We start from the raw sequence: 13928 nt of genomic DNA on the forward strand, positions 1-13928 counted from the left end.
GGCGACTGATTTAATTTGAATGAAAATAGACATCATCGGATGCAATTTCGGATGGATTAATGCCTAATACCAAAACTCATAACGTTGATTCGTAAAACAAATTCGAAAATGAACAGACTTGATTCGAAGAAAAACTATGCCAATTTTAAAAACCACCATGATTCCAAAATCAATGTTGATCCTCATCCTCCGGTATAATTTATCTTCAATATGATCAAATACTTGTTCATTTCGAGTATATAATGCATGATCATATTTTTTATTAATATTGTTCTGACATAATATTTGCAATAATAAGTCATTTTCCATGTTTATCTTGTTTTAGGGAGATGGTGGTGGTGATAATCTGCCACCTCTTCCTGCAGGTTCTGAACAACCGGAGAGACAACCATCTCATAATGGCAACAAGGCATGTATTTTATTTGTTACTTATCACCATGTTTCAGAAATTGAAAATAAAAATAGTATTAAGACTTCTAATTTTCTCATTTGAAATATTTATTGTGACTATAAAATTGGAAAACTAGGTTGGTTATGTTTAATCAAATGAATTAATTGAATGTTTGCAGGTTTACAAGAGTGGCCCGTTATTTTTGTCATCAAAAGGTGTGATATTATTATCTTTTTTGTACTTAAGTTTTATAAGTGTCGCACTATTTATTTTCATGTGTTTACTTTTTATCATCATCATATTTTCCACCATACTTGTTCTAGTAGTAAAAAAGTGAAAATCCATGAATAAGGTTTCAGGTTCAATCAGTGACATGATCTTTCTTGTTGTGGAGACATTAAACATTCCTATTTAAAGCTAAATGCAAGCAATATCAATGCACTTAATCTATTTCCCTATCATACCAACCTACTTTCATTGCTTTTTATTAGAACACCGTACTTTCATTTTTTCTTCTATCAATGTGTTGTAGTTTGAAAAATCGATCAATTTATAGCATTATGCTTACACCCTTTTTTCAACTTGGAAAATTATATCCAACTATAGTTAGTGAAAAATGTTGTTGCATTTAGATGATATCGATATAATTGTTAGATTGTTTTCTACCTAGACTGCTTTAATAAGAAAGAAATGTAGCATCATATGATAAATTATTCAATAAAATACAATGTTATTTCTTGCATTTAACCCTATTATAATAATAAGAGACTTCTCTTTTATTTTTGACCACTATTGTTTCATATATATTATTGATTATGCATGTTTAATTATCCATTTTACACATCTTATATAGGGATTGGTTGGACTTCTTGGAAGAAAAGGTGGTTTATATTAACTGAAACCTCATTGGTCTTCTTCCGAAGTGATCCAGTAAGTTGCATACGTTTATACTTTTGTAATGTCAGAAATTCATCCATTAATTGTTTTGTTAATATTCAGAATGCATCACCTCAAAAGGCGGGGGATTCGAATCTGACCCTTGGTGGCATAGACCTCAACAGTTCAGGCAGGTTGGCCAACATTTATTACACCCATTAAATCACCTTAAAAAAGTCTGCAAATTTTGTCCAATTGACATCAGTCGTCTCATATCGAGCCTTATTTATCTTTTCATGTTTCAGCGTTGTTGTGAAAGCAGATAAGAAACTATTGACAGTGCTATTCCCGGATGGTGGTGATGGAAGAGCTTTTACTCTCAAGGTTTTTATTTTTCTTTAATGATATTACTCGTTACATTAAGGGTTAATGTGGTAAAAGGGTAAAACTATTTGTTTTTTTTTTTTTCAAAACACCATTGTGTTAAAAAAAATACTATATTAGAAAATAATCAACTGAAGCTCCGTGTTCACAAAATACAGTTATTTGAATGTCTTTAAATGATATTTTGTGAACAAAAGCAAATAGTTTGGTGTTGTAAAAAAACAAAAATAGTTCCTTACGCATTTATGACATTAATACTTATGTACTTGAACCCCTTTTAAACATATAGGGACTTCTAATGTCATAAATCACTTCAACTTTTTTTTTTTTTAATTCTAGGCCGAAACATCCGAGGATTTATTTGAGTGGAAAGATGCATTGGAAGCAGCTTTGTCAAATGCCCCAAGTGCAGGGATAGAGCAAGGACAAAATGGGACACCAAAAAACGAAAAGGGTGATACCCATGATGGCTCTCAGGAACAGTGTAAGATTCTTCTTATACATGTGACTTGATACTTGATTTACAATGTGGGTCAGCTCAAGGGTTGAGTATTTCAAAAACGTTGCAAGAAGAATAATTGTAGAAACATATATACGAAATGTTTATGCTTTTTTTTTTAATTATTTATATATCCAACAGCAAAAGACGAAAAAACAAAATCAATCGTACTAGGTCGACCCATCTTGCTTGCATTGGAAGATATAGATGGAACTCCATCTTTCTTAGAGAAAGCACTTTGTTATGTAGAAGACTTTGGTGAGAACAATCTATATATCCATTTTATGATTGTATTTTTTTCTAAAACTAATATTTTTCAGTTAAGTTGATTTGTTAATTTGTCGTTTTTTACATGATGCAAGGTGTCAATGTAGAAGGAATCTTGCGACAAGCTGCAGATGTTGATGACGTTGAGCATCGCATTCGAGAATATGAACAAGGTGAGACATAATCTAGGAGGCTATTTTTTTTTCATAGTGTAGAAAGAAAGGAAAAGTACAAACTTTTGACAAAGTTTTTGTTATATATTTTTTCATGCCAATCATTTTCTCAAATCGGTTACAGGAAAAATGGAGTTTACTGCAGATGAGGATGGACATGTTATAGGAGATTGTATAAAGGTATGGCAATTATGTAAATTAACTTTTATTTATAATTGTTTACTTTCTATTTCTTATTTAATTTTGTAAAAATGTAACTATGGTTAATTTTTTACCATACTGTTTCAGTATGTTCTCCGTGAGATGCCATCACCACCAGTCCCGGCATCTTGTTGTGCTGCTTTATTAGAAGCATATCGTAAGATTTCTCACTGTATATTTACAACGGTTAAATGCAAGAAATAGCAAAATACTTTGAAAAAACTGTACAATTAAAGATAAAGCTTATTTCACTAATGTAGATGAGTAGATCATTCTTAAGTTACGATTAACTAATAAGAAAAAAAATATAAAGTACAATGCTATAATAGAAAAAGAAAGGGAAATTAAGTAATCTAACCATTATAAAAGGGTTTTTCAAAGAAAATGACCAATTTTTTTCTTATTTTGAAAAATAACAACTTTATCTAGAATGCCCTTATGAGGTGTTTTTTTTTTTTTTTTTTTTTTTTTTTTTTTTTTTATTCAATGAGTTTTTTTGGGGATTCCTAATGTGCCATTTTGGATTTGATCTTCAAATTTCATAGTTATTTTTTTTATTTTTTTCCAATTTCTTTTTTGAAAGAAAATATCCCTACTTATGTCCAAAAATTTTATTTCAAAGTTTTTAATGTTACCATTTTTCAATAAAATATTTAATTTTATGTACTAAATCATACTAGTTTACATTAATATGTTTGTTTAATATTTTATCATATTTAAGTAAAAAATAGGGCTTTTTCTCGAAATTTTGAAGTTGTTAATCGGATTTCTGACTTGTTTTTAAAATTCTGAAGGTTTTTTTTTCGAAATCCAAAATTTTAGTTTGGAATCATAAATATTGGTCCAAAATTCAGTCGGAAATGTATTTCTTTGTCAGAAATGTGTTTTTGTTTGGTCCTGATATTGTTTTATTCAGATAGGTTATTTTTGTTAAAAATATTTTTTCTAGTCCAAATGGTTATTTTTTTTTGCTAAAAATAACTTTTTATAGTTATTTTCTTGATACTTAATTACCTAAAAGGAAATGTAAAGTATAAATATGAAGTTTTTTTCTTTTGGTTATGGTTAGGAACCGATCGAGCCACTAAAGTCGGTGCCATTCGTGCAGCCATTTGTGACACATTCCCAGAACCAAATCGTCGGTTATTACAAAGGTAATTAACAATATAATTCCAAATTACTTCATCGAAATAAAATTATACTCTATTTTGATTTGAAAGTACTTATGAATAGTATTCTTTCGGAGGGGTTTAGACTTTTGCTGCTATAGCTTTTTATTTGGTAGTTTTGCCATACGGTTTTTAGATATTGACAGATACAATTCCAAATTACTTCATCGAAATAAAATAATACTATATTTTGATTTGAAAGTACTTATGAATAGTATTCTTTCGCAGGGGTTCAGACTTTTGCTGCTATAGCTTTTTATTTGGTAGTTTTGCCACAGGGTTTTTAGATATTGACAAATATATATATATATATATATATATATATATATATATATATATATATATATATATATATATATATATATATATATATATATATATATATATATATATATATATGAAGGTTGTAATAATCGCTCAACGTTAGCTAGTCGTTGGACTGGGGTTAAGAGATTAATCGGTTAGGCGGAGATTAATCGGACGATTAATCGGGGACCATTAATTGCTAATTTATTAGATTTTAAAAAATTAAATTGGATTAATATCATATAAAGTTCATAGATACCACTAATATCATAACAAAATAGGTTAATATGATAAATACAACACTAATCATACCTCAAATAGTTTCTATTGAGATATATCTTCTTCTAAGTATTAAAATTTCATCGGGTTCTACTGTTTGATTCATTTTGTATGCATGGATTAATCGTTAGGCGCTCTCTAATCGGTCGAGTAACGCCTAGGGATTAATCGGAGATTAATCGGGACCTAATCGGGATTTTTACAACATTGATATATATATATATATATATATATATATATGTTCATGCGAAAACATAAACATCTTGCGAAAACGCGAAAACAGATTTTATCTTATAAAAATCAACACATGTACAATAAAAAAATAAATTTATTAGCAATAAATTAAAGATAGTAAGTTTACATTGGATGGTGTTATATTGAATGGTGTTATAGTAATATAGATTTAAAGACGGTTTTAATAATATTTTTTTTTCACGTCCTTAATCATTTTTAAATTCATGTTTTCATAATAAAAATGTTAAAAATCATACTTCGCTAATATGGAACAATTTCTCATCTATCATCGATTATCATCATTTATTTCAAAATTTGGATGAATTATTTTCTAAAATATAATATTGAGGTAACACAATATCATAGGTTCTCTTGTTTTCGCATTTTCGTAAATTATTTGCATTTCGCATGAACTCTCCTTTATATATATATATATATATATATATATATATATATATATATATATATATATATATATATATATATATATATATATATAACCTCATATGTTTAAGATTTTCATATCTTATCAGGTTTGACTTTTATGTAAAAAATAAATTATAAATATTTTCCCCTTAATTTACATAAAATATCATTATGAATTTTTTTATAGAAACAGTCTATATGTTTAAAAAAATTACAAAAATAGTCCATATGTAATAAAAAATTTGCAATTTACTCCCTCCCGCAATATCTGTTGGTCCCTACAACATTTTACAAAAACAGCCCTATATATAAGATTTTTGCATTATGTCAGATTTGGCCCCTATGTAGAAAATAAGTTACAAAAATTGTTCCTGCAATTTACAAAAAATATATTGTGCATTTTTTTTAAGAAATGGTCTATATGTTTAAAAAAATTACAAAAATAGTCCGTACTTAAAATTTGCAATTTACTCCTCCCGCAATATATTGCCATGTTCGTCCCTACAGTTTTTTGTTTTCACATTTTTGCCACATGAGTTTTGTATATTTGCAGGTTTGGTCCTTAGACTTTTTAGTTACGCAATTTGCACCCCTCAGTGAAACCTTGCCTGCGTCCCCACGAAGCGGGGGTGTGGAAATTTCGAGTTATATATATATTAAAAAGAAAGTGCTTAGGAACAGTGTAGTTTTTGCTTTTGAAGTTTTGCCACATGAGTTATATATTGTGGCAGCTTAGCCCCCTCTTACTTTTGAAGTTTTGCCATATTACTTATCTTACATTTCAAAAATCCACTACTGCACCCCCCCCCCCCCTCCCCCCATGTCACGTCAACCTAGTTACAATAATTTGTAAATAAATTGTGCAGGATATTGATAATGATGGAAGCTGTTGCTGAAAACAAGACGGTGAACAGAATGAGTGTTTCGGCAGTTGCCGCCTGTATGTCACCATTACTTCTTCGACCACTTTTGGCCGGTGAAGTTGACCTCGGAAAGGGACCGGACATGGGCGGCGATGGGTCTGTTCAACTTCTACAGGCGGCTGCAGCCGCCAATCATGCTCAAGCAATTGTTATCATCCTCATAGAGGAATACGATAAAATATTCGGGGTACTCTTTAAATATCCTTTTTATTTGTCAATATAGATCTATGATGTTTATACAAACTAGATGTATTTGCAGGAAGAAGACATGTTAAGTGATCTATACTCGGACTCAGATGAATATGGAAGTGAGAGTGAAGAGGTTAGTGATGAGTATTATGAAGAGGATGAAGACGATGAGGATGTGGATGTTGAAAATAGATCCGAGCGTTCTTGTTCATATGAAGATTCCGAGAGTGTTAGTTATAGTGAGAGTGGAGATGATGATCACAGCAAGGTTGGATTTTTGACTAATTTTTTCATTCTTGGAGATGAAAAAGAAAATTATACTCTCGACAATTGATTTATGGAATGTTTTAATACATTGTAGGGTTCTGTTAGCTCAAATTCTGTTTCCAATGAAGCTACTGATGATGTAGAAGATAGTCTTTTAGAGGATGAAGAGTTCATTATCAAGAAACCCAAACGAACTAACGTAAATGTTGATAAGACAAAAGTTGTAATTTTTTTTTGTCATTTAGTGTTTGCATGTTAATAGCGTTTAATATTTATATAATGCAGATAAAGAAGGGATCACCCTTGGAAAGCATTGATTTAGTAACCGAACAACAGTAAGCAAACACTTTTATGATCAGCATAATAATCAAGACTTGAGTGTTCTAATATTAAATGTTTATACTAACCATGATTTATTGACTTTCTAAATTCTATCGCTAATTAGAGCTGAAATTTTGAGGCTTGAGGCTGCGAAAATTAAATTGAAAGAGAGAATTGAAGCAGAGGTAGTAACTTTCATATTCTTGATCACTCTTCAACCAAGATTAATTTTTTTTCAAAAAAAGAAAAAAGCTGATATTCACACTGATTTTTTACGTTTTTATTTTTTGATTGTAGGCCAAAAGAAATACAGTTTTGAAAGAAGATTTGGTGAAAAAGAAGAATTCTTTAGAGGCGCGCCGTGTCTCTTTAGCAGAAGGGGTATTTACCTGATTTATGATTGAAAATCTCTTCGCTTCTATATTTTCATCTGAAACATTATATAAATATAACAAAATTTTATTTACCTAAAATGCAAACCACATGGACTAATTTTGCAGTTTTGTCAATTAAAATTTATTAGCTTGGAATTTTGTTACTTCTTAACATCTCTTCAATTGTTTTCATAGGTGTCAAGATTAGAGGAAGAGTTGCAGAAGGAGAAAGCGTCACAAGGAGCTATACAATCTTCTGTTGATGTAAAAGTTTATTTTCTTAGTACTCTCTTGTTTATTAGTTGTAAATTTTCTTTATATCATTAACTTCTAGATGTTCTAAAGACAAATGCAGATCCAGACGATACCCATCAGGTAGTGGCTGATGATTCTGGATTACAAAATCAACCTCGAGAACAAAGCTCTGGTTCCCAACCACTTTCTCCTGATCTTGGAAAAGTGTAATCTCTAGTTCATTACTTTTTTTTTAAAACTTTTCATCATATGTTCATATGTTCGGTTGTCACCGTCCCTGTTTATGTGTTACAACTTTTTATCATATGCTTACCTGTCATCGTCATTGTGTCACCGTCACTGTCACTGTCATATGCTCACCTGTCATCGTCATTGTCACTGTCACTATCTTTATGTTACAACTTTTTATCATATGCTCACATGTCACAGTATGGTTACGGTCATGGTCACAGTCACACTCATAGTCACAGTCTCTATCATTTTCACTATGTTATTGTTATTGTCATTGTCATTGTCTTTATGTTACAACTTTTTATCATATTGTCACATGTCACGGTCATGGTCACAGTCACAATACTGGTATTGGTATCAAATATTAGATATCTTTTAGTTATTGTGAAAGTATCAAATTTGATTTTCACAACACCTAACTTTTTTTGGTTACAGAAAAGATAAAGAGAAGGATCGTTTATCTAAAACTACTTCCCATAGGAGAAAGGTAACAATACTAGCAGCATATCTAATTAGACCCCATTTGTCTACATTAAACTTGAACGAAGAGGAATCCCAATGGGACACAAACTCCAATTTTTTGCCCTATCCTAAAAGGTGACATCGAAAATAACCCTATAAAGTTTTTGTTTAATTTGTTTGTAACAGGAGACACATTCTAGCAAGGAACACGTTGATAAAAATCCATTTCATTCATTTTCAAGTAAGCATCCTGAACGGAGTATAAGCAAGTGTACAAGCTCCAGAAGGCCCCCTTCAAAAGCTGAGGTACATATTTTATATATTTTTCTATCTAAAATTAAATTTCATTTAATACTCAGTGACTAAATTTAAACATGTTTGTATGTGTTTGACAGGCAGCTAATACAACTTCAGCTTTGTCCAAAATAACAAACCGACTCAATTTTCTGAAAGAAAAACGAACACAAATAGCTGATGATCTGCAGAATGTGGACAAAGATTGTAAAACTCATAAACAGCAGAATAGAGGGAGTAAAAAATGGTCAGAATCTCCTCCAATACCTGATGAATCTCACATACAATCATCAGATAAAGGAAAAGAAAGCTCTTTTCAACAAAAGGAAACTTCTATGGATAAAGGAAGATCTGAAGATCAATCAACACACTCCAGATGATCCCAAGGAAGTTTTTTTTTTTTCTTGATTTTTTTCGGGTAAAACGATTACTGTGTTGATATATATTAGATGGGTTTTGTAAGCAAAAGTTTATTAAAAGACTGCTAATTTAAGTGATTAAGGATATGAATGAAGATCTGTACAACTCACATGAAAGGAAACATGAAGTCTGGAGAAGTTTGATTGACTGTTTTTGATCGGTTTTTGTGATTTTAATGATGGGAATTTGTGGATTAGTGATTTTTTCTGTAATTAATAATACTCCGTTTGTAAATTCAACTATTTATTTTTATTTTTTTAATGTTTTTAATGTGGACCTTCTAGTTTGATGATTAAGGCGCTATTCATTTTTTTGAATCTCCGTTGGTTTCTAAATTAACCCGTATGGGCCATTTTCTCCTCAAGAGCTTTCATTTTTAGCAGAAGATCTGGATTTGAGCTTCTTATTGCTATCATTATTTTTCTGTATGTTAGGTCAATTTCGTTTTTTCATATATGGAGGTTTTGTTTGTTTCAAGTAAAAAGCCTTAAGTTTTGTGGAAAATGTCGGTTTTACCTTACGACAGAATTTAGGTTCGTTTATGCTGCAAAGTTATAAAAAAAAGTTCATATTTTGTCATTTTTAGGATCTATTGCTGACATGCACTGTTTTAAAAATCAGATCGGACTAGTTGGTTCAACCGGAAACCCGTCAGAAAACCAGTTTATTTATCCTAAAAACCCACCTGTTTTAAGAACCAGAAAAAACCACCGGTTTAATCAAAACCGTTGTGGTTCAACCAATCAAAAATGGATTTTAAAATTCTAAAATACTAAAAAACATGGGCCATTTGTAATTGGAAACGCCAAGACTATAGACCGCTTCGTTTCGGTGATATACCATTCTCAGGCTATGGGGAGTGGTCACCACCAACCGATCGAAAAAGTGATGTCACCTCTACGCCATGTCATCTTCACCACCAACTCATTAAAGATAGGAAATGATTACCACTAACAATATTACTTTTTTTTATAACATTATATTAAATAAAAAAACATCATTTATAACATAAATAAATATTTTTATTTTTTTTATTTTTTTTAACATTATATTAAATAAAAAACATAATTTATAACGTTAATAAATATTTTTTATTTTTTATTTTTTGTTACATTATATTAAATAAAAAAACATAATTTAAAACATAAATAAATTTTTTGAACACACACACAAAAAAAAAACAAATTTCATTAATTAAAAACATAGAAATTTAAAACCTAAATTACTAAAATAAACATAAAACATAACAAATAAAACATTACACTAATAAATTAAAAAACATAAAAAATTAAAACATAAAATCATAGACAAATACTACTCATCGTCGTCACCATCCTCATTGTCCTCATCCGCCTTATCGTCACCGTCTGCATTCGCATTGCCATCATCGCCCTCATCCTCTTCGTCTTCATCGTCATTTCCCCCTTGGAGTTGTCTTCCCCATATGTGCTCGGTCAAATCATGACATAGATTGTGATGTGTTTTACGATTTTGTATTTTCAAAACTCTAAAGAACTATGACGGGCTGCCAACTTGTATTACTACAGGTGGTTTAAGTATATCGTTCCGGGTATATAAACAAATAGTCATGCCCTCTTCTTCTATCATCATGTTATGTAAAATAACACAAGTAGTCAACACGGTCGTCAGTTTTGCCCTATCTCATGTTCGTGCTGGATGTTTTATTATATGCCACTTTTGTTTTAGGACTCCAAACGCTCGTTCCACATCATTCCATGTAGACTCCTGTGCTAACTTGAACAATTTTCTTTTTTCATCGGCTGGAAATGAATATGATTTGACAAATGTAGCATACTCTAGATATATCCCATCAGCTAGGTGATACTCATACTTATATTCATTTCCATTCAAAACATATGACATGTCTGGTGCTTTACCCTGTAAAATATTGTTAAATAACGGAGAAGCTTGAAGCACATTCAGGTCATTGTTGGACCCCGCCATACCAAAGAATGCATGCCAAAACCACAAGTCTTGTGAAACAACCGCCTCTAATATAACAGTCAGGACCTCATGATCACCTCGCGTGAATTGACCACGCCATTCATTAGGACAATTTGCCCACTCCCAATGTGTACAATTAATACTACCAAGAATCCCTGGAAAACCATGTTTTGCTCGATACGCTGCATACAACTATTTGACATCACTTTTAGCCGTATGTTGCAAGTATATGTCACGGTAAAGCTCTATAACATACTCACAGAAAAGATATGTACATTCTCGACGCGTCCTCTCAGACATTTTCAAATACTCACCTGAAGCGTCTGCGGTTATGCCATATGCCAATTGTCTAAGAGCGGTCGTACATTTTTGTATTGTAGTAAAACCACATTTACCTCTAGCATCCCATGGTAATTGGAAAAACTCATAGTTACATTCCAAATCTCTAGCTATATGTAAGCATAAATTTCTACTAATACGAAAACGTTCTGCAAATTTCGATGGGTCATATAAACTATCAAGGGCAAAATAATCACGTACAAAAAGTTCATTTGCCGCCTCTCGATCCTGGTTGATCTATTTTCTATGCTTCTTCTCGCGGTGTGAACTTTCGCCTCTCTCATAAATCATGTATTGTGTCGCAGACAGTAGTGTGCGCAAAACCAACACGTAATCAGAATCGCTATCCATTTTTTGTTGAATGTGTGTGTTTGATTTGAAAGAGTTTGTGTATTTGTTTTGAAAATTTTGTGTAAAAATGGATGTATATATAGAGAGAAATTAAATTAAAGGAAAAAAGTTTTTTTATTTAATGCCAAACAGTCAAAAAGTAATCCACCAATAACTTTACGCAGCTTCTTCCGTCCTGGTAGCCACACCACCACCAACCCACCGAATTCGGGGGCGGTGTTCACGCGTAGAGAGAGGCTCCACGTAAGCAAGTCACGCATGGAGCTCCCTCCACTCCAGGAAGCCTCAGATAAAGGTGCATAACTATATTTCCTACCCTTCCTCGATATGGGATGAGAAAGCTTTACATTCTCCCTTCTTATTGCTTATCTAACTTATCTTTTCCTTTCAATTTTTGTGTCAATATTTTCACGAATTTAACCATGCCATATTTCCTTTTAACTTGAACATCCATCTTATTGCTTATCTAACTTATCTTCTCTTTTCAAAATTTGTGTCCATATTTGATTATTTTCACACACACACACACACACACACACACACACACACACACACACACACATATATATATATATATATATATATATATATATATATATACACACACACACACTACAAGAAAAACGTGATTTTGCTACAGAAGGAATCCGTTGCTAAAAGCTGAAATTCCGTTGCAAATGACGATTAGCGACAGAATTTGCAACGACCTATTTTCGTCCCTAAAAACGTCGTAGCGAGGGTTTGCAATGGAAAAGATAATTTCGTCGCAAATGTGTCAACGGAATGAAATCTGTGGTAAGTGGTATTCCGTCGTGTATTCTGTAGTAGGATTCCATCGCACAATCCGTGGTAGTTATTCCATCACAAATTCCGTGGTGGTGATTCCCTAGCAAATTCCGTGGTGGTGATTCCGTAGCAAATTCCGTGATGGTCATTCCCTAGCAAATTCCGTGGTGATGAATCCATAACAAATTCCGTGGTGGTGATTCCCTAGTAAATTACATGGTGGTCATTCCCTAATAAATTCCATGGTGGTCATTCCCTGGTACATTCTGTGGTGGTGATTCCGTAGAAAATTTCGTCGTGCTGAATCCCTAGCAAATTCCGTTTGATGAACTACTAGCAAATTTTGTGGTCATGAATCCCTAGCAAATTCCATTTGATCACTTCCTAGAAAATTACATGGTCATGAATCCCTAGCAATTTTAGTGCTGTATATATTATATACCAGATTCAATATAGACCGATGGATAATTGATTTATAAATTATATCCAAATAATTTTGTAGTAATATATGAAAAACAAACAAAAAACAAAAAAAATCATAACCATTATATCATAAAATAACAAAATAATTATTTGTTACATGGAAAAAAGAAAGTTTCTACTCTAAAATACATAATCTTCAATAAACATACATCAACCTACTACTCTTGTTTTGTAAAGACATTAATAAGATCCAATGTCGTTTGAAGTTGTTTTTCAAGATGCTCGATCCTTGCTTTGTTTTCCTCTTGTTGGGCGTTCATCATTTCTTTAAGCTCTTCGTTTTGCTGTTTTTGTTTAGCAACAAGATCCCTCATTTCTTCTATTTCATGATTTTTTGCCGGAATGTAAGATACATCCGTTTTACCATTCCTATTTCGAACCACCTTTGCAAAAGAGCCTAATCCATAAAGTCTTTTTTTTATCATGACCACCAACTATAGAATAAAGTAGCTTGTCCTCCTCAAATTCAACACCTTCAGCTTCCAAATCTTCCCGTTTTTCTGTATAGGCCGGCTACAAAATTAAAATATTATAATTTAAAAGATATCAAATTTAGGAATGATATTATGGAGTAGCTACAATATAAAAGTTAATTAAAAATGAAATGAATATTACATGAATTTTTCTATCTTTTTCATTTGTGAAAGTGACTTCATCATGATTCTGCCACACCCCAAAACCGGAACGGCGGAAACGTTCGGGGGTGGAGGACGTCATGCTTAGTATCACAAGACATGCATCATAGTAAGCAAGTAATGAACAAACATTTCATTAGAAAGAAAGTGTTTACAAGGTGTGTGTTCACATAACATAAAATACATAAGCAAATAATAAAACAAGACTTGAAGCTATTATGCTCCATCTTCTGAATTCCCAGCACGAGTACCTGTCTACTAGTATCCTGAGAATACAAGTTATTTGAAAGAGTTGATCGGCAATTAAGCTGGTGAGTTCATAAGATTTTAGTGATGTAAGTAAGTTGTAGAATGTTGTTGTAAGATGCAGTTGAAAATGTAGTAAGTTTTAAGTTATGTTTAGAAAAGTTCGCCTGTTCCTCCAGAAA

The 13928-nt window shown here is 31.8% G+C and overlaps 2 protein-coding genes across 2 annotated transcripts; one reads left to right on the top strand and one right to left on the bottom strand.

The window, feature by feature from the left end:
• Positions 1-75: 75 nt before the first annotated feature.
• Positions 76-9161, top strand: LOC145076061 (rho GTPase-activating protein REN1-like; the record flags this gene model as incomplete). The annotated part of the gene is made up of 23 exons (XM_079022071.1): positions 76-192; positions 326-409; positions 570-606; positions 1245-1321; positions 1391-1461; positions 1573-1651; positions 1991-2135; positions 2292-2408; positions 2513-2590; positions 2715-2770; positions 2879-2948; positions 3861-3945; positions 6072-6315; positions 6388-6585; positions 6679-6783; positions 6870-6919; positions 7030-7090; positions 7203-7286; positions 7475-7543; positions 7625-7740; positions 8201-8252; positions 8414-8533; positions 8623-9161. Coding segments are annotated over 23 exons (2394 nt in total), but the record flags the coding sequence as incomplete, so codon positions are not given.
• Positions 9162-10603: 1442 nt separating this feature from the next.
• On the bottom strand, positions 10604-11596 carry LOC145076062 (uncharacterized). Its single transcript, XM_079022072.1, has 3 exons — positions 11515-11596; positions 11221-11394; positions 10604-11088 (listed from the first exon to the last, which is right to left on the bottom strand). Exons 1-3 carry the CDS (start codon positions 11594-11596, stop codon positions 10604-10606), a joined length of 741 nt encoding a protein of 246 aa, XP_078878198.1.
• Positions 11597-13928: the final 2332 nt, after the last annotated feature.

Source organism: Lactuca serriola, chromosome 9 (genome assembly GCF_051521515.1).
Source record: "Lactuca serriola cultivar US96UC23 chromosome 9, Lser_US96UC23_V15, whole genome shotgun sequence".
In the NCBI taxonomy this organism is placed as follows: domain Eukaryota; kingdom Viridiplantae; phylum Streptophyta; class Magnoliopsida; order Asterales; family Asteraceae; genus Lactuca; species Lactuca serriola.